The 18,508-nt window shown below is 36.9% G+C and overlaps 4 protein-coding genes across 4 annotated transcripts; all 4 read right to left on the reverse strand.

The window, feature by feature from the left end:
* Window positions 1–947: 947 nt before the first annotated feature.
* LOC101309554 lies at window positions 948–1,853 on the reverse strand. Its single transcript, XM_004301833.1, has one exon. The coding sequence runs from the start codon at window positions 1,851–1,853 to the stop codon at window positions 948–950; it is 906 nt and encodes a 301-aa protein (XP_004301881.1).
* Window positions 1,854–3,933: 2,080 nt separating this feature from the next.
* LOC101309844 (lysM domain receptor-like kinase 4-like) lies at window positions 3,934–6,139 on the reverse strand. The gene has a single exon (XM_004301834.1). The coding sequence runs from the start codon at window positions 6,137–6,139 to the stop codon at window positions 4,163–4,165; it is 1,977 nt and encodes a 658-aa protein (XP_004301882.1). The 3' UTR covers window positions 3,934–4,162.
* Window positions 6,140–7,250: 1,111 nt separating this feature from the next.
* LOC101292314 (cold-regulated 413 plasma membrane protein 4-like) lies at window positions 7,251–8,735 on the reverse strand. The gene is made up of 4 exons (XM_004300539.1): window positions 8,577–8,735; window positions 7,795–7,902; window positions 7,642–7,712; window positions 7,251–7,549 (listed from the first exon to the last, which is right to left on the reverse strand). Exons 1-4 carry the CDS (start codon window positions 8,669–8,671, stop codon window positions 7,302–7,304), a joined length of 522 nt encoding a protein of 173 aa, XP_004300587.1. The 5' UTR covers window positions 8,672–8,735; the 3' UTR covers window positions 7,251–7,301.
* Window positions 8,736–13,560: 4,825 nt separating this feature from the next.
* LOC101292606 (probable calcium-binding protein CML41-like) lies at window positions 13,561–14,438 on the reverse strand. Its single transcript, XM_004300540.1, has 2 exons — window positions 14,204–14,438; window positions 13,561–14,120 (listed from the first exon to the last, which is right to left on the reverse strand). The coding sequence occupies exons 1-2, from the start codon at window positions 14,371–14,373 to the stop codon at window positions 13,715–13,717; spliced, it is 576 nt and encodes a 191-aa protein (XP_004300588.1). The 5' UTR covers window positions 14,374–14,438; the 3' UTR covers window positions 13,561–13,714.
* Window positions 14,439–18,508: the final 4,070 nt, after the last annotated feature.

An 18,508-nucleotide genomic window follows, 5' to 3' on the forward strand; every position in this document is an offset into this window, starting at 1 on the left:
CGAGATAGCAATAGAGCATTCCGATTTTGTATGTTTTTCTAGTATCTTGTTTGTGTCTAGTTTTATATCATCTGCTAATGCTTATAATAAGTGAGCAAAATTACTAATGTAATGTACCTATCGCGATCCCTCGAGTCAATGTATTCAGCCATTTTAGCCTTTAATTATCAATACTATTTTATTTTTGAAAAAATAAAAATAAATAAACCCTTTGTATTTAGTTTCAATAGCCGGAAACAAAATACATAAATCCATATAATGCAAGGAAAACCGCAAATCACAAATTCGCACATCAACATCACCTACTTATTTTCCTCTTTTTCATCATACTCCCTACAAGACCTTCAAGCTCATCTACAACATGTTCATATTCATGTTCATGTTCATCATCATCATCATCATCATCATCATCATCATCACCATCATCATCATCATCATCACTATCACTATATGTGTAGCGTTCCCTTCTCATTTGCTCAAGCTCTAAATGCATTCCCATGATTTCACTGGGATAAACCAATGAGACTTTTTGCAAAGTATCTGTATCATATAACTCGACATCAATTACTTTAACTGATTCACCATATTCTTGTTTGCCATTTGATGCTTCCACACTCAAAATGTCTGTGCCCTTAGAACTCATTGCTCCCACTTCTCTGTTTAATAGGAAAAACATGACAAGGGAAGTCAGAGTGTGATTGCATAATAACATATATACAAGAAAAACACCAAACAAAAAATAAAACAAAACTTTAACAAGCTTTCCTGTCTTACATTTTAAGTTTTAACTAACAGAGAAGGAAATATATAGTGTGTGCTTACAATGGATTGAAGACGTGGTTCCTCTTATGCAACCGAGTCTGGAAAGGTACGAAGCAAGCCCGTAATGTCAAGAAACAAGCAGGTGTGTCTAATTTAGAGCTCGTTACACAAACGAATTTTAACTTTTAACTTTTAAGGTTGATACAACAAATCAAGGTGGGAGTGCCAAAGAATAAGAGATCCGAACTTGGACTTATTGCATAGGGTTCCATGGTGTCATCGCAGTCATAGCCTAGATCCTTCCTTATTTCGGCTCTCAACAACTGACAACGTACACTATATCTAGGAATCCACTCCTTATTTTCAAAAGACCAAACTACCAAATTGTGAAGCGGAGCACTTGATGATTTATCATGCATAAGCTTCATATAGCAAAGAATGTCTCTTGACACCCCAAGACATCCCATGGCTCCGCTTCTATCGGTCTCCGGGACAGGAAGTTCAAGGGTACAAGCTTCAATGGTCTTGAGGTCGATGCAAAGGAGCTTCCACGACATGGTTAAGCTATATAACTTTCCTTGCAAGTAAAACAGTTGCCTGCACAACTTGCAGCCTTTGAACCCCTTAGTGAGACTCGAATCATCAAAATGCAACCTATGTCGAATCCAGTGACCATATTCGGATGAAAATATGTCGAGGAAGGCTGTGGAAGCCAATTCCTGAGAATAATCAATTCTTACAACTCGGTAGTGATGAGGAGATTCAGAAGGGTCAAAAGCCAAAGCAGCACAAAAATGCTGACAATCCTGGTTTTTGTGCACACAAGCTTTAGGTATTGCGACTTGTTGTCGTGTGATGGGATTGCAAACATAAAACTGACGAGTTGCTGATTTCAACAATAGAAGTAACCCATTACAACCGTTTAAGTACTGATCACGATCAGTATTTCTTTCTTTTAGTTGTTGAGTCTCTCTTTGATTGATCAATGTGTGATATTCTGAATCCAAAACATCGTCTTCTTCGTCCTCATCATCATCATGATCGGCATCATACAAATCTCGATCAAAAATCTGCCAATGCCCCTTCCTCATCCTATAAGATACTATGTCGTGACAAAAATTTTGTAGTCTGAAAAGGCGGGTCCTTTCCAGGTTATCTTCCGACACACAATAATTATATAAAGAGATATAATTCATGCGATGATAATAGTGCAGATTACCCAATGTGGTGGAGTTGGCGACGGTGCAGTAAAAAAGACCCAAAGGAGGGGACGACTGCGCCCAAAATTTCTTCACCCAAAGACCCGATGCTATTCGGTGCCATAACCTGGACACACTCATGCATGGCACTAAATCCTTCTCTGAGGATATCCTACCGAGTATCTCAAACCACAGATCTTCAGATAAATTCTCCATACCCAAATCAATTGTGATGCTAGCTAGAACAGAGAGGCCTAATAGATTTGTCACACTCGTATATATACACCGCCCAAAGAAAAGAGAGAGGAATGCAGAAGGACGTACCCCTTTAGTAGTAGGAAGAAAACCCTAAGGCAAGAAGGACGTCGGGATCAATAATTCTAGTTTTCTTTGGAAACTGAAATTCAATTCCTACGTCTTTTGTTTGGTTGATATATTATAAAAAATAAAAATAATAAAATAATTATAAAAAAAAAAGACAATTTAAAATTATATGAAAGAAAATATATATAAGATTGTAAAATTCCCCAGGGTTTCCTGGTTGGACTTTTCGTTTCGTAAACCAAATCGGCTTTGTTCGTTGGCGCCCCCTTATCATGGGTGGCGCGGCTTTTGCCCTCCGACTTCTTCTGGTTTGCGTTCTATCTGGCATTCTGGCGCTGTGCGTGGTTGGTGGAACCGGAATCTCAACGGTTGCGTTCTATTCCTTTGGTTTTGTTGGTGGCTGTCTCTATTCATTGTCTATTCTTGAATGGGATTGGAGGTATGCTCACACGTTTCTTGCTTCAATTCCTTAAGAGTTTGAATGCCCTTGACTGTCTGCTTCATCAATACAATATTCATGATATCGTTAAGTATTGTTACGAGGTGTTACAATTTATCATCTTTTGTGTATAGTTCAGAAATTGTAGCAGATGTTTCAACAATTTTGTCATGACCGGCCGTTATTGAGTTTCCGACTAGGGTTCTAGCACTCTTCAAAGTCTCAACCAAGATGCAACGAAGGAATGTAAGTTTTCATGGAGATTAAACACTTGCATTATTTCATAGCACACTCTTGTTGAGATTGAGTAATTATTTCATATATAGCACACTCTTGTTGAGATTAAGTCCACCCATGCATAGACGGATAATCCATCTATTTCTGTTTCTTGCGCATTTGATCGAGCTACAGTTCCATCTCTTGGTCATCTAACTTCTCTCGTTGCCTTTTTCTTCAACCAAGGCTAAATACTGCATCTTGGTCATATGCAACTGTATATATATATGTTGACTAAATGTACATTTATATATGGATCGGAAGGTCCATGTATATCAACCAATCTGTTATCTAATGAGGACCTCTTTTTGCAAGAGACTTGAAGATGTCATCCGCTTCCAATCTGTCACCAATATTTTTGTTTATTCCTTTGAAATATACGATTTTAGTATGGTCGATGAATCATATAGCTCCGGTGTGTCTAATTAGACCTCTATCTTCATGATCGTGAAGCTAAAAGTTCTTTCATCACACAAAGCAGTCATGTAGGATAAAAATTCGTAAGCATTTTGGAATGGGATGGTTTAGGACAGAAGGAGTTAGACTATTTTTCATAGTAAATCATCATCATCAAACTGGATTTCAAAAATGAAATGTTCTAGGAATTTTCCATCTCTAAAATCCATTCACCTTCATAGCATAGAGTTCTCCTCTCTTACAGACTTAGACGCTTACCAGTTACCATGCTGTTAAGGAAAGGGTATATCAAGTGACTTGCTACACTTGTTATTCGCTAAAGAGTGTCTTCTGTATATTTGCATCTTTGCTTTTCAAAAACATTACACCAAAATTGGATTTTCTGATACAAAGTTTGTAATAAAATTTTCACAAACTGTTATTTGGTCTTTGGATAGTTAAACCAAAAGTAAGACATTTATCTTCAAACTAAGATTTAGATGGTATCAGATAACAATAATCGTCTCTTTTTGTTCACAATTTACAAATATGCATACAAGTAATTCATAATCCATGTAGTTGATGCATTATTCCAAATGTGAAATATTGGCAAGTGTATCTCTTCCCTATTTGTCACTTTTTTTCTAGTAGCAAGTGATAGACACAGTTCCGATGGCCTAAAAAGAGTGGTATAATACAAAACTAAACTCGACCATGAGGTCAAAAGAATCGTAGTAGCCGAAATTTTACCAAGTCGAATGAGTTCTTATCCGGTTTCTGTACCATCAAGAACTCCCACTGAACCTTGGTAGCCTGAGTTGTTGCTTGACAATTCCCAAGTCAGAGAATTGCTCATGGTCCTTGAGAGAAACTGCACCATCTCATTCATGATCGGCCGAGATCCTGGGTTTTTCTTCAAGCAACTATCAATCAACCTGATCACAAAAATAGCAAGCTCTTGAGGATAATTCTCTTGCAAAGCAGGATCCATGAACTGCCTCAAACTCTGTCCACCATCTTCATTGTTTAGCAAAGAGTACAGTGTATCAGACAAGTGCATATTTTGTTCATAAAGCACCGCAACCTCTTTTCCGGTGAGTAATTCCAACATGAGTGCCCCAAATGCGTAGACATCAAGCTTTGTGGAGATCAGACCATTTTCTAAGTACTCAGGAGCCATGTACCCTAGAGTTCCAACAATGTGATTCGTCAAAGAAAAGTGACCGTCTTGGGCATCAGCTGACCTTGCTAGACCAAAATCCGCAATCTTGGCCCTGAAGTCACTGTCAAGAAGAATGTTGCTGCTCTTTATATCCTTGTGGACATGAGGAGGAGTGGTGAAGCTGTGCAGATAATCAAGCCCTGAGGCCACATCCAACATAATCTGCACTCTTTGTGTCCAACTTAATAGCTTTCCATCATTTTCTTCGAAGTAGATCCAATCACTCAATGGTCCATTGGCAGCATACTCATAGATCAGATACCAATGACCATCATTAAAGCAAACCCCGGAGAGACGAATCAGATTAGAATGGTTGATTTTGTTTAGCAAATTGATTTCTTTGGATACATTACCAGTCATTTGCTTGACTGCAGCCACATCCCCATCAAATATGCCACGGAAAACAGATCCTTTGATCAAACAACTGGAGCTGAAGTTCTCGGTTGCAGTTTGCAGTTCCTCAAATTTGTATACTTTGAGGGATAGAGCCATGTGAGCTATGTCACTAGATACAGACTCTAAGAAATCCTGAGATTCAGATTCTTCATCCCCTCTTTTCTGTAGTGGTTTCCCAAGCGCCTCAATGCTTTCAGATACAACAACTGTATCAGTCTTCTTCTTACTTCTTCTGCGGATGAATGTGTAGAAGATAAGGACGGCTATCACCAAAACAATACCACCTCCTCCAATGGCCCCAGCAACTACATAAACCCATATTTTCTTCGAGTTCTTTGAGGAAGCTGGAGGAATAGCCGGAGTTGATGGTGGTGATGATGAAGGTGGCAGTGTGGTTTGAGAACTAGATGGAGGGTTTTCTAAAGGAACTAAGAGTGTGGTGAAGGGATAAATGTTGGCTGCTTCCTCTGAGAGCCCATTGGCTTCAAGAGTCCTACCTGTATCTGTATCAAACCTATCGCTAATCTTTGAAACAAAATCACCAGGTGTTATTAAGTAACTCATTAGATAATTGATTCCCAAATCAGTTTGGTTCTTTGTGGGACAAGCACATCTAAGAGGAATAGTGAGTGTGGTACCAGTATACAAGTTCTTTGTGGTGAGATTACTGTTTTGCTTCATTATAGCTTGACACGTTGAGAGGCCTTGAAATGTGTTGTTTCCAATAACTAAGAAAGTATCACCATGAACAACAACATGAGATGTGTTTAGCTGATAGTACTGACCTGAGCAAGAACAGGTGACTGGAACAAGCACCAACTTGTCTGTCGCAAATGTTGCGGACTCAGAAACCGAGTTGATTTCTGCAAGCTGAGATGGGTCAGAAGCCAACATACTAGCAATCGAAGTAACAGTGTTGTAAGAAGGCTGTGATCTGAAGGTGAGGTAAGTCTGGCAACTTCTGTTGAAGCCATTGCAGGTGTATCCAAAAACGGATTTCGACACATCTGGATTGTAACAATCTGTAAAGGCTTGTCCTTCATAAGGCTGCTGAGCAAGGATCAAAGAAATGCAACAAAAACTGGCGACAATGATGATAGATGAAATGAGAGAAAGGAAACTCATTTTGCCTGAATTGAAGGAGTGAATGATGGTTGATCAGCATGGAATATATTCTGAAGCTGAGTGGGTCTCATGAAAATGACTAATCTGAAATGGAAGCTGTGAAACTTCCTGGTAAGTAAATCATGTTGAATTCATGGCATTATGTTATACAAACAAAGCAGGGTGGGTTGGACAAGAATGCCTAGTTGACTTTGTCTTGTTGGTTGGCTAGGTTCCAATTATTAGTGTTCATCGTATAAAGTATGAACAGAATGGGATTTGATTTATTGATTTTTTTTCCGGTGAGTATTTGAATAATTGATTTGATGCAACATGGATTCGTGAAATAAAAGAATGTGGTCAGAAAATTTGATTTATTTTAGCAGTGTCGATCCTTCAAGTTATAATAGATGTATTTCTTTACAAGAATGGGAATGTTTGAAACGCAACCAATAAATAAAAACTTCTTGGTGACACCACAACGCCCTCGTCGTCATCGGCGGAGGGTTGGATGAACTTGAACAAGAATGGTCATCATTTTCACAATGAAAATTAACCTAACAATTACCCCCTTCAATACAGCTTATGGCAATTAGCCTATTGGCCTATTGGCAATTTACCCTATTGGCAATTAGACTGCCTCACCAAGATCGACAATATTCGCATACATGGTAACTAAACTAAATAGATAGTCTCCAGCCAGACAACCGGACATCATAAGATGCCCCCTAACCCAATAGTCTGACTGTCTGAAACATTAGCAGAATAGCAGGTTAAACATTCGGCCACTATAAGCTTCTTATGATCCAAAGAAACTTGGTATGAAAACCTTTCCGAGCCACCAGCCTACTGTCTAGGCTTAAGTGTCGAGACAAAGTTGTCGGTAAAGCTTACAGACAAATTTATAAAGAAAGTTTGCACTCAGAAGTTTTTTAACTGCTACTGGAGCTCCAGACTAAGCAAGGATTAGGAAAGGCATCTGCTGCTTTGTGCCTCAGACCCAGCATGATTATAACCGTATAGGTCTTTGAAATAAATTCAATAATGCATTCTTTGCTGGTCAATAACATATATTAACATGTAACCCAAAAAAAAAAAAAAACATACATCAACATTTCTGAGTCTGCACACGCATTAGAAACCATCTCGAAATGATTGATTGTTTCAATTTGAACTCCATTTTCTACCAAGTTTCTGAGCACAGATACAAAATGGTAAAGAAGAAGATAAATCCTATACTAAGACAGTACACAAAGCAATGACAATTGCATTGACAGTTACTAAAACAATCGTTAAAGCCTCCAATTCCTTGAATTGCTGTTATGACAACTAGAACTCCAATAATTAGACAAAAGATGCCACCCACAATACTATTACGCAGTCCATTAGCCACCCAAGTAGGTGTAACCACAAATAGGAGAAAACGAGAAACTGCATATATGTACATATTATCAGAAACTGAATCTAACACAGCAATACATTCACATAATACCATAATACGAGAACAAAAAGATAAAAGAAACCTGGAAAAGTTTGTGGAAAGAAGAGGTTTGCAGAAACAGCAAGAAATGAAACCCAATAGCCGAACTGTCCCCTGCATAATTTGATTCGCAAGTTTAGTGGATATGTTGGTCATATACATAAAACAGGAAACCTGAAAGGAATATAGCAAGCACCTCAGAATTTTAAACAACACCGTCGGGAAGCTTGTAAACAAATACATTACAAGAAGGTTACTTTGCATGCCTGATCTGCGCCCTACTCGATTCAGGATTAACAAAATTCTGTCCAAAAATACAAGACCGAAGTCAGAGATGTATTCAAAACAGAACAGCTACATTTGAATTTTAGGAGCAACTCAAATGCTAGTCTATCTAAAGGTCCAAAGATGCAATTTATCAAAGTGAAACGCATAACAGTTTGAAGACAACAATATTGCAGAAAAAGGGATCAAGTGTACAATGTGCAATGCCAACCAACACACTATCATCAGTTGCAGTTCCAATGATCAATTGAACATGTCGCGACAACAGTCAAATCCGTTATGCACACTACAAATCACACGAATTTCACAGCTTGGATAGACAAACTAGTATGCCCTCTAAGATGTGGGTTTCCTCTATGTTTATTGTACCATTTTAATCTGTCGAACCCAATAACTAGTGCTTCAGAGTGTTTTATGCAGTCAGCAGCAGTCTACCATTTCAATTATTTCACTGCATTCAAATCATCATACAGGAAGCTGATCATGAAGACAAGTTCAAATCTCATGATTCAGCCATGCATGTTCATTCTAATAAGAAACAAAATACTAGAAAATCAACAAGAACCCAACATATTGAACTGAATTTAGCCAGTAAAACAAAATTACATGAGGTGGGCACTAAATTTAACCAGCTAGAAATCATGAAACAAACATAAAAACGAATAATTTGGGTAGTGAGTGAGAGTGACTAACAAGGCAAAGATGGTTCCACCCCATTGAAAGCTATTAAGAGCTCCACTGGATCCAACTCCTCCTTCTTCAAACTCCATGAATTGAGCAAAACCCATTTCCAGATTCAGACCCTTCACTCTGTTTCTTCGCAAAGACTTAAACTTTGATTCACTCTTACTTCGCTTTGTGCTTTGCTGACTGTGCTGGGGATTATTCTATTCCCCGTAATCTCAGAGCAGTGTACGAGGTTGGGTCCACAGAAGGTCAGGAAGGTCAGTGTTCGGCTTTTCGAGGTCACGTGTTTCTATACCTAAAACCATGGCCACACCACACGTGCCGCTCACGCCTGCAAGCCATCTTGGGCCTCGTTTATTTTGATGATTTGATCCAATTCCAAACTCAAAATCATTTTTGTTCTATGCTAGGCTCGACTTTGTTTAATATCACTAATCACCTTTCGAAAAATTACTGTTATATAACTCGATCGAATTGATACGAAGACACATCTACAATCTAATTGTATCAAACAAACCGATGATTTGGCAAGAATTATGACCAACGTAAAGGAATGTTATATATTTGATGAATGGTTAGATATTGTATTTGTATGCTATATTTGTTTTTTGTTCTTTTTTTTGTTCTAATTTTTGCTCAATTATGTTAGAACATATTCAGTACACGGCGTGTATCTTTACATACATACATACATGGATGGTTAGCATTAGAGAAAATAATATAGAAACATAGTGATCAAACATATGAATTGTCATGAACGGTGAAGATTACGTCGTGTAAATATACGACGTGCATACAAGAATTTCCACAATTATGTAAGTTAATAACTGTTGAGGAAAATGAAGTGATCGAGCTACATGAACAGTCAAAGATGCTCTATGAGTCTATTCCATACTTGAATCTAAAATTTTAAGATATAATTACATTGACAAACTTATAAAGACTTACAAAGACGTATTACATAAGTTTAAATCGAACTTCACTTAAGAGCAAGGTGATTATATCCCAATTTGGCCCATTCTTCTACATTATTTTTCGACGAAGCTTAATCACATGACTATGTTAAGTTGCAAACCCCACTTGTTCTGTGATAGGCTCAAGTTTGTTTTGCTTGTTCAACTTCTTTTCTTCCGGTCTCATTGTATGTGTTCAATTCCTCTCCTAATTTGATTGGAAAATTACGGAGGTTCTTCCATTCACTATGTGAATGATCACCAACGACTAACTAACGTCGCGTTGAGCCCACGCGCAAACAGATTTGTTTGGGAAAAACAAGGCAAGTGAAGGCTGCAGTAAAAATTGAGTTTTTTACTAATAGGGCACGTGCAGTGCATCTACAATTGTCCCCACAGCAACGTTTCTTTTCTTATTCTCTTTCATCAAGTGAAACGACACAGTTTTAATAAGCTTATTGAACTCAATATTAATTTTTTTTTTCAACTTAATAAATTTAAGCATTTTGTATTTTTTATAAGAGGAACATCATTAAGAAGTGTGAATAAGGACAAACCAACCGTTGGATGAGACGTATATAATATCATATGCTTTGGGTAAAAAATTTACGAAATTTCATCAATTTTTCGACTTCGATCTTTTCGGTCAAATAGAAAAATGTTTATAAAAATAAAATTAATAAATCTAAAAAAAATAGCTCGAGCATTGAAAATTTTCATGAAAATTCTTGCACTGTCACAAGGACGAGCTCATTCAGTCAGTGTCAAAATATTTAGATTTTACCTCTTGATGATCGGGCTTCCATAGGAAAACATAAACGTAAATAAGGTTGACTGTTTTGATCAGGGCCCAAATATTATCAAAAATTTATGATTTTTCTACTGTAACCGTATTTCACTGTACTTATCACATCTAACCGTCGATTTTTAAAAATTTTATTTTTTAGTTATAGTTGGTTCACAATGATGTACACTTGTATATAACACACTAAACAAGTTATACCACATTAGTAGACATGTTACGGTTCCAATGACTAAAATTCACAAAATGAAAATTCAACCGTCTGATGTGTTAAGTACACTTAAATATGTCTATAGAAAAAAATTCACATATTTTCGATAATGATAGGGTTTCGATCGACGCGGTCAACTCTGAACCAACGTCATTTATTACACGGAAACTCTCTTATCTACCTCTTTGTGACTTATTTTGGTCAATTTTTTTGCTCACACACTCTTCCTTTGATGAGATGTAGCAGCCCATATAAATATTTAGGAAAGTTTACCTTGCGAGGATAAGACTCTCTATAAGAAAACATAAGCGTAAATAAGGTTGACTGTGTAGATCAAGATCCAAACATTATTGAAAATTTGTAGTTTTTCTACCCTAACCATATTTCACTATATTTATCACATCATACGGCCAACTTTTCAAAATTGTATATACTAAATATAGTTGGTTCATAAATACGTAAATTTACATAACCCATTAAATAAGTTATACCACATTAGTGGACATGTAATATAAATTTCTATCTATAAAACTAATAACATAATAATAAAATTCATATAATTAATTAAAAAGTATCAAGAGTCATATAATATAATTTTTTTAGAATTTAATAAGCATTGCTTATTATCATGTGTTATCCCTAACAATAAATGTTAATTATCCATTTAATTGAGACTTAGTGGCTTGTTCAAAAAAAGAAAAAAAGAAAAGAAAAAAAGAGGAGAGATTATTACGTGGGAGTCTGTGAGATATAGTAGTGATAGGCAGCTGGCACGCATTCATGCCTCTGCCTCTCCATGGTAGATCTTTTAACCCCTCTAGTCATCTACTCCCACTTCGTCTTTCCTCAATCCTCACTGTCTCAATAAAACCTCCGACGACTGGGAATCTAGGATTAAATGGATGAGCGTAAAAATTCAGGGGGGGTCAGAGGTAAGGTTTTAGGTATAGGCGTAAGGTTATAGGCGATCTCTTGGATGTTCATATCCGTCAAGACTCAAGAAGCATCTGGGCTTCTGACCCGGATCTACGACTTCACTATTGCGTTCCGGTACTCTGTTTTCGGCCACCCCACGACGGTGCACCCACACCAATCGGTTTCTCGTTCTCGACTGACGGTTCGATTCCCGGCCATACGTTGTTCCTTTTTGGGTTTTTTGTTCGAACTGTTGTTTTTGAGTAAGTGGGTAGCCCACATCGCCAACCGCTGATCACCGTATCACCGTTGTTCTAGACATTGTCCTTCAGTTTCGGTGTTGTCCCATCGAGATCTGCAGGTCTTGAGTTTGTCTCGTCCAGTTCCGGCGTCCTGTCCTGATCTCCGGCCAGATCGACGTCTCTGTCCAGAACTCATATCCAAATTGATTCCCAGACCAAACTGTTGTTCACGCAGCCTCTGACTTGGCGGAGATGTTGACGCAGCCGACGCCGAAGGAGGAGGAGGTGCTCGGTTCCCATACTGTTGATCTAACCAAGCAAGGCATAAGGATTTTATCCCCTTCGTTTTTACCTTCCCCTTACAAATGTCTAAGTTGTCAAAAAAACGTTAACGATAGATGATGAAGTTAGTCAGATCATGGTCCACACTGAAATGAGTGATTGTGATTCTGCCACGTCATTTTGGTGAATTTTCACCAAGTGAATAGAAGAATTTTCGGGAAAATGATTAGGCTCGCATATACATTTGAAGTAGGCCAGCCTAATCCTGCCTTTGTTCCCATCAGTCTGCTTGTTTAATCTCAAACAACTCTCCAGCATGACCTGCCTAACATATTGACACGGCCGACGTACACACAATGACTCCGTGAGATCAGATAACCTCAATCGTGTTTGTGCCTCACGTTTTGTAAACCAACTGCCGAGGCTCAAAGTGGTTGAACTTCTGGTTGAGAACCTTACATATTGCTTTTCGTAAGTTGGCAAATTGAACCAAATAGTATATATGTAATTATCGATCGTTAGAGCTAGTTGTAATATCAAAATCAAGACTCAAGAGATAGGTTCAAAATAAGGATATCATTTCTATCTTCAACTTGATTTTGATTATACATATCTTGAACTTTCTACGATGCAAGTCAAATTCTGAAATATAAGCCTGCATGCTGCATGCATCGCCATCTTCCACTTAATTAGAACTGCCAACGTCAAGAAGCTAGGAATTAGCAATAGTTTTTTTGAAAATGAAATACCAAACCCTTAATTCCCCCGATTGCTGAAGTTGTATAACAGCAAATCGAGGGGCAAAAAATAACATGTAGATTTCGATTTTAGAATTTAATGGCCTCCAAATTACAAGATCACACCAAAAAAATTTTAGCTGCATGTTTAGTGTTTTATTTTTTATGTGTCATGTGTTGAGAAACAAAAATAAGATGTTCGTTAAAATAACTCAAAAAATTAGCATGATAATGCGATTTCGGCAAATAAACTCAGTGAGCATAGTCTAGCTAGATTCTTTTCTTTGCTTTCTAGTTAATTGGATTATGCAATCAAACAGTAATCGACTCGTTATGATACGCAGCCTTCTTCATCTTGACATCTTATGCTCACATATAAACTCTTTATTTTTCTGGATTCATTCATGTTATTTCTTCTTTTGAACCCAAAATATCAATGTTTTTAACTCGCGCGACCGTGTGATCTGATCTAGGGTACAACGATGTCTTCTACGTCAAGATATAATAACTTCGATTCACAGTTCTGTTATAATGTTCATGATTATCATCACGGACCGACTGTGCTTCTCATCAGTTTCATCATTTTTGTCACACAAATAGATCGAGCTCACTGAAGGTTGTTGTTTTCCAGTCAAACCTACATCACGCTAGAGCTTATCTTTATTCTTTCTTTTCCTTACTTTCCCCTCAAATCCTCCTAACTTAGCTAGCTTCATCTTTAAGCATTTCACAGATGGCATTATGGGGCTCCTCAACCTTGAATATATGCCTCTCCCACAATTGTACTACAATATATCTATCAATCTTGGAAAACATATATACTCGAAAAATAAAACAGAACCTTTCTTGAAAGCAAAGCAAAACCCAAGCATAATTTGGTCCATTGATTACCATATAAAGATTATGATCGAAGAACCACAAAACCAGCGCTTACATACATATTCTGTGATTCCTTAGGTAATCTTTTTTCGCAAAATTAAAGCTCGAACTAGATCACAAACTTTAAGCCATCATTCGATGAAACTCGTTAAAATCAAGCACCCCATTCCCATCAGTATCATAAACTTTGATCATAGTCGCACACTCATCATAGGACTTAGTGTCTCCGAGTCTGTGCAACATCCTCTGCAAGCTTCTTGGTGTTATGAACCCTTTCTCCAGTTCAAACATCTCAAAAGCCCTCTTCAGATCCTCGTCGCCACCGCCTTCCCTCTTCATCAGCTGAAGAAAATCCCCAAAGGTTAACAGACTGTCCCCGTCGGAATCGAGCTCGTTGATCACAGCCTCAGCCTCTTCATACGACATGTACTCCCCTATAGAACCAAAGTAAGCCCTCAGCTCCGTGGCCGAGATTTTCCCATCTCCATCTCCGTCGAAATAGCGAAACACTTCTCTGAACTCATCTTCCCTGTGAGAAATTAGGGTATCACATACCTAGTCTGAAAATACGGGAATATTCATTGAGATTACAGACGAGACGTATCGATATACCTGTTGGTATGTCTTGGAGTGGTAGGGAAAGGGGAGGTGGGGGAGGTTGATGGCGATGAGGTGGACTTGGACGATGATCGACGACGTGGGAAGCTGAGCTTGAGACTCTTGCTAGCAAACCATTTGGAAGATTTGGAGCTTCTCTGAACATCATCGGCTATTGCTGCCATTGTGAAACAGTGTGTTTGGTACAAGAAATCACTTGCACACAAGAAGAGTTATATATAGGGGGAAGGAGTAAAAGCCAGAATAAATGACCATGAATATAGGGAATTGCTGTGAAATTTCAAGAGGGGGTTAAGAAATGTACGTTGGCTCAGAGAGACTTTTTAGGTGGGGAGGAAGCTGCATGGTAGCTTCCTGCAAGGGACCCAGAAAATTGATCGTTCAGCGACGTCAGGGGAGTTTTGATATGAGAAGCTGTAAAGTGTGACCCAAGTTATACCAAAAAACAAACAAAACAAAATTGTTTTATGTTGGAATATATTCCACTTTGAACTGGGAGTTTGATAGATCCGGCTTCTCTGCTTGGATTCGAGTTTGATACGTGTTTCATAATTTCTTTAAAATCCCGGAGCTTGACTAAGTTTTATGACTTGGCTCCATTGGCATATAGTTGATGTGCAAGCATCAGATTTTAGTGTTTTTGGACCAAACATAGAGGAAAATATTAAAGAGGGAGCCTAATTAATTCGAATAATGATGCAGACTTTTGAGCCTGGGGCACGGGGGAGGGAAATTAAGAGGAAATTATTGATCAAATTGTGGGTCTATTAATTATTAGATGTCAGGCTTTACATGTGAAGTGAGGAAATAGACTGGAAATTGTACATCTAGGAGCGAGGGAAAAGGATTTTTGTTCTTAATAAGGTCTAAGATTTATGGGTTCATCTTGTACATATCTGTATTGGATACAAATTGAAAATTTGCCCAATAATTGCACATGGGTGGGTTTATGAGGGGCAAATGATAATTGCATAGTCTCTTTACAAACTTCTACAACCAATTACAGCCACAAGTTATGGTCGGTATGGTATGCCTATATGCATACTAGAATTTTATAAGATATATGGTCTTAATCTTAGGTGACATGCTATGTGATCACCTAGACACATAATCAATTAAAAAGATTATGACATGTCGTTCTTAAGCAAAAATACAATCATATCCTTCTGAATCCAATGACTGTAAATTATTTTGTCTTTTTTATTAAGAGATTGCAATTTTTTCTTTCTTTTATAATTAATATATATATATTTCTAGTATTTTCTTTCTCTTTTTCTTTTCATCACTATCATGCTTAGATTGAACATAACATATATTGTGAAAATACATATAATTCTGAGAATATACTTCTTCAAAAACACAAATTCTTATTATGAATTATATACATACATATATAATTTGTCTAAGAAAAAACAATTTCGTCCAGGAAAAAAATTTAACATATATATATATATAATTCGTCCAAAATAAAGTGTATATATATATATGTAATCATCCAAAAGAAATTCAATAGAGATTTTTCTTTTCTTTTTTATTTTAAAAATCCAATACAGAATATGGCTTATATATAGACAGTCCTTATCCAGAGCGAAGCTTTGCTCTGAAATTAAAGTGTGAAGTTCCTTATTTGACTCATTTTTTCGTCATATTTCCACATCTCCACAGTTCAGTTTGTAGAACCTAATGCATAGATCACTTCTGCAAAGTTTCATCTAATTTGATGATCGTTTGGATGTTCATAATCGTGATTTACACAAATAGTTCTAGTTAAACAAATTTATGGTCCGTTTATTAATTTGATCTAATTCAGTACCAAACGATCATCAATCTTGATGAAATTTTGTAAGAATGATCTATACATTAGTATCAATAATCTGAACAATGGAGATGTAGAAATATGACGAAAAAGTGAGTCAAATAAGGAACTTCACACTTTAATTTTAAACTGCAAAAATAAAATATTAAAGTGCAAAAATATTTTAAACTGCATATATAGATATCAAAATTTTAAACTGCAAAAATATAATATTAAAATGGAACTAAATTTCGATTCACAAAGACAGAAGAAAAGTTAATAAATTTACGAAATTGATTTATGGTATAAAAGCCTAATTTGGTATGATTATTAATTTGGTCATTATTATAAATTAATTGATTAAATTTGGTATATATGCATCTATATTAAAAAGGTAAGAAAATATATATATTTCATATTAGTATGTAGCATCTATTAATTATTAAGGTTAAGATTGTATTTTTACCTAAGAATGAATAGACATGATTTATTAAATTGATGATGTATCTATGTAACATGACATGTCACATAAGATTAAGGTCATAAATCTTAAACTTTATTAAGGCCCTCTAGCAGTACTACCTTTTGAGAAAACTTGAATAAGAACAAAAACTAGTTTGCTTGGTACTGCAAGTCTGCAACTAGCTAGTTTGCTTGGCCTCCAGGGCATCTCAATCGCCAAAACCCAAAACCGCAACATACACCACCACCAGTTCAAACGTCGCGCCACCTCCCCCACTACTGCCATTGTACTAGCTTTCGAATCCCTCTAACTTGTTCAAATAGCCAAAGGCCTTAAAGCTAAAAAAAAAAAAAATTAGGTCTATCTCTAACCATTTGTGTAATAAATTGTCGCAGATGACAAAATCCAACACAAACTTCATCTACATCGGATGTTGTATCATTGTATGTCTATGATAGAGGTATATATAGACACGATTGGAGCTGCACCTCTGAAACCCCGTTTGGTCAGCAAGAATGTCGAAATAGGAAACGGAATATTCTTTCCGGACCACTATGGGATACCTATGGCATACAGGGAGTTGGATTCTGATATTAAGTTTTCATTCCTCTTAGTCATACTTTCCTTTTTCTGTCTACTTCCTCCTTCCTGCTCACCACAGAAAAGAAGAAGTGGGCTTGCAGAAACCCAAGGCCCGTAAGGCTTTATGACTAACAAATATTTGCTTCAATATCTTACAATTGAAAACAGGATCACACAACATCTTTAGCTTCCAATACTTGATTCAACCAGCTGACTTAGCTAGGCTCAACTCAAGTTAGAGACATAGAATCTTAGAGTTTAGCTTGACAAAGAGACAACAAAAATTACTTGACTTCGACAGAGATGAAAACAAACAAGTTTTCTTAAAACAAGGCTACTCATTGTAAAACACTAATTTTCGTCAACTTTTCATATCATCAAACAAAGACGAAAGCAACGATAGGTAACATAAACAAAACATGCCTAGATCAGGCTCCACTAGATACAAGAATGAGAAAGAGATTCAAAATTGATGTCAACTAGAAAGATTGCCTGCGCTCTGCTGCGGGTTCTTTTGAAAAGGAAGAGCTACACTGTATTGCATTGTCACAAAACTGTTTTGGCATGTATATTACATTTGGTAATCTTAAGATATGTCATTTGTTGGTTCATATGAGCCTATGAGGCATCTTCTGTGATAGTCACTGAAAAGAATAAAAAGCTCTAGAGTAAAGTTTTCAGTCCCACACATGTAGAGGAAAATGAGGCTGGACATTAAAATCTCTGGAGAACGTCACTGAAAGAATCACCACATTAACAAAATTGAAATATTGTTCAGGCGCTATATTATCCAAGAGTAAAAAAATTCATCCAAACACTTATCAATTTTGAGTACATGCTCAGGTGCTATATGTTTTTCTTTTCTCCTTTCTACTAAAAACTCAACTGATTTCTGATGAGATGATATTGAAATCTGCAAAGGCAAGATATAATCAGTTCAAATACATAACGTCAATCACCGGCTATCATCTAGACAGTACAACAGTACAACATTATGGGATTGAAAAACACATTGAAACAATTGAAATACAATGAACTTCATTGTTTAGTTGCTGGTTTGTTTACAGACATGGGTAACTTTTGCTATCCTAGGTCTAGTGCTCTTGCCTGCACCATGCACCTCTCAAAATACATTTACACGCTCCAAAGAAAACTATTATGAAAGTCCATATTGCTATGGAAACCTTAGGTATGGAGCTTTTGTTTTCTTTGTATATGATATGCACGATAGAGACCTAGGTAGCATGCATCTTACATGGTATCATGTAGATATGAATGTGCAGATTGAAGTTAATTCTCATTATTCTTATTTCCAAAATGTACTTGTCTATTTGACAGTTGGCCACAATGCTTTTCATTCTCCTACACTACAATCTTCTAAAGCAGACAGCTTTCCTATACAGGTTTAGTTCATATCAGAAAGTTGATGACTGTAGGTATGTAATCGAACTCTAAAGTG

This window comes from Fragaria vesca, linkage group LG5 (assembly GCF_000184155.1).
Source record: "Fragaria vesca subsp. vesca linkage group LG5, FraVesHawaii_1.0, whole genome shotgun sequence".
Taxonomy (NCBI): Eukaryota; Viridiplantae; Streptophyta; class Magnoliopsida; order Rosales; family Rosaceae; genus Fragaria; species Fragaria vesca.

Excerpts from the sequence above, each read along its gene's own strand:
- LOC101309554 (XM_004301833.1), bottom strand. The coding sequence starts at position 1,853 with ATGAGGAAGGGGCATTGGCAGATTTTTGATCGAGATTTGTATGATGCC.
- LOC101309844 (XM_004301834.1), bottom strand. The coding sequence starts at position 6,139 with ATGAGTTTCCTTTCTCTCATTTCATCTATCATCATTGTCGCCAGTTTT.
- LOC101292314 (XM_004300539.1), bottom strand. The coding sequence starts at position 8,671 with ATGGGTTTTGCTCAATTCATGGAGTTTGAAGAAGGAGGAGTTGGATCC. Across the intron at positions 7,903-8,576 it reads GGTGGAACCATCTTTGCCTT|AATTTTGTTAATCCTGAATC; the intron begins GTTAGTCACTCT and ends ATTTTTGGACAG. Across the intron at positions 7,713-7,794 it reads GTGTTGTTTAAAATTCTGAG|GGGACAGTTCGGCTATTGGG; the intron begins GTGCTTGCTATA and ends CAAATTATGCAG.
- LOC101292606 (XM_004300540.1), bottom strand. The coding sequence starts at position 14,373 with ATGGCAGCAATAGCCGATGATGTTCAGAGAAGCTCCAAATCTTCCAAA. Across the intron at positions 14,121-14,203 it reads ACTCCAAGACATACCAACAG|GGAAGATGAGTTCAGAGAAG; the intron begins GTATATCGATAC and ends AATTTCTCACAG.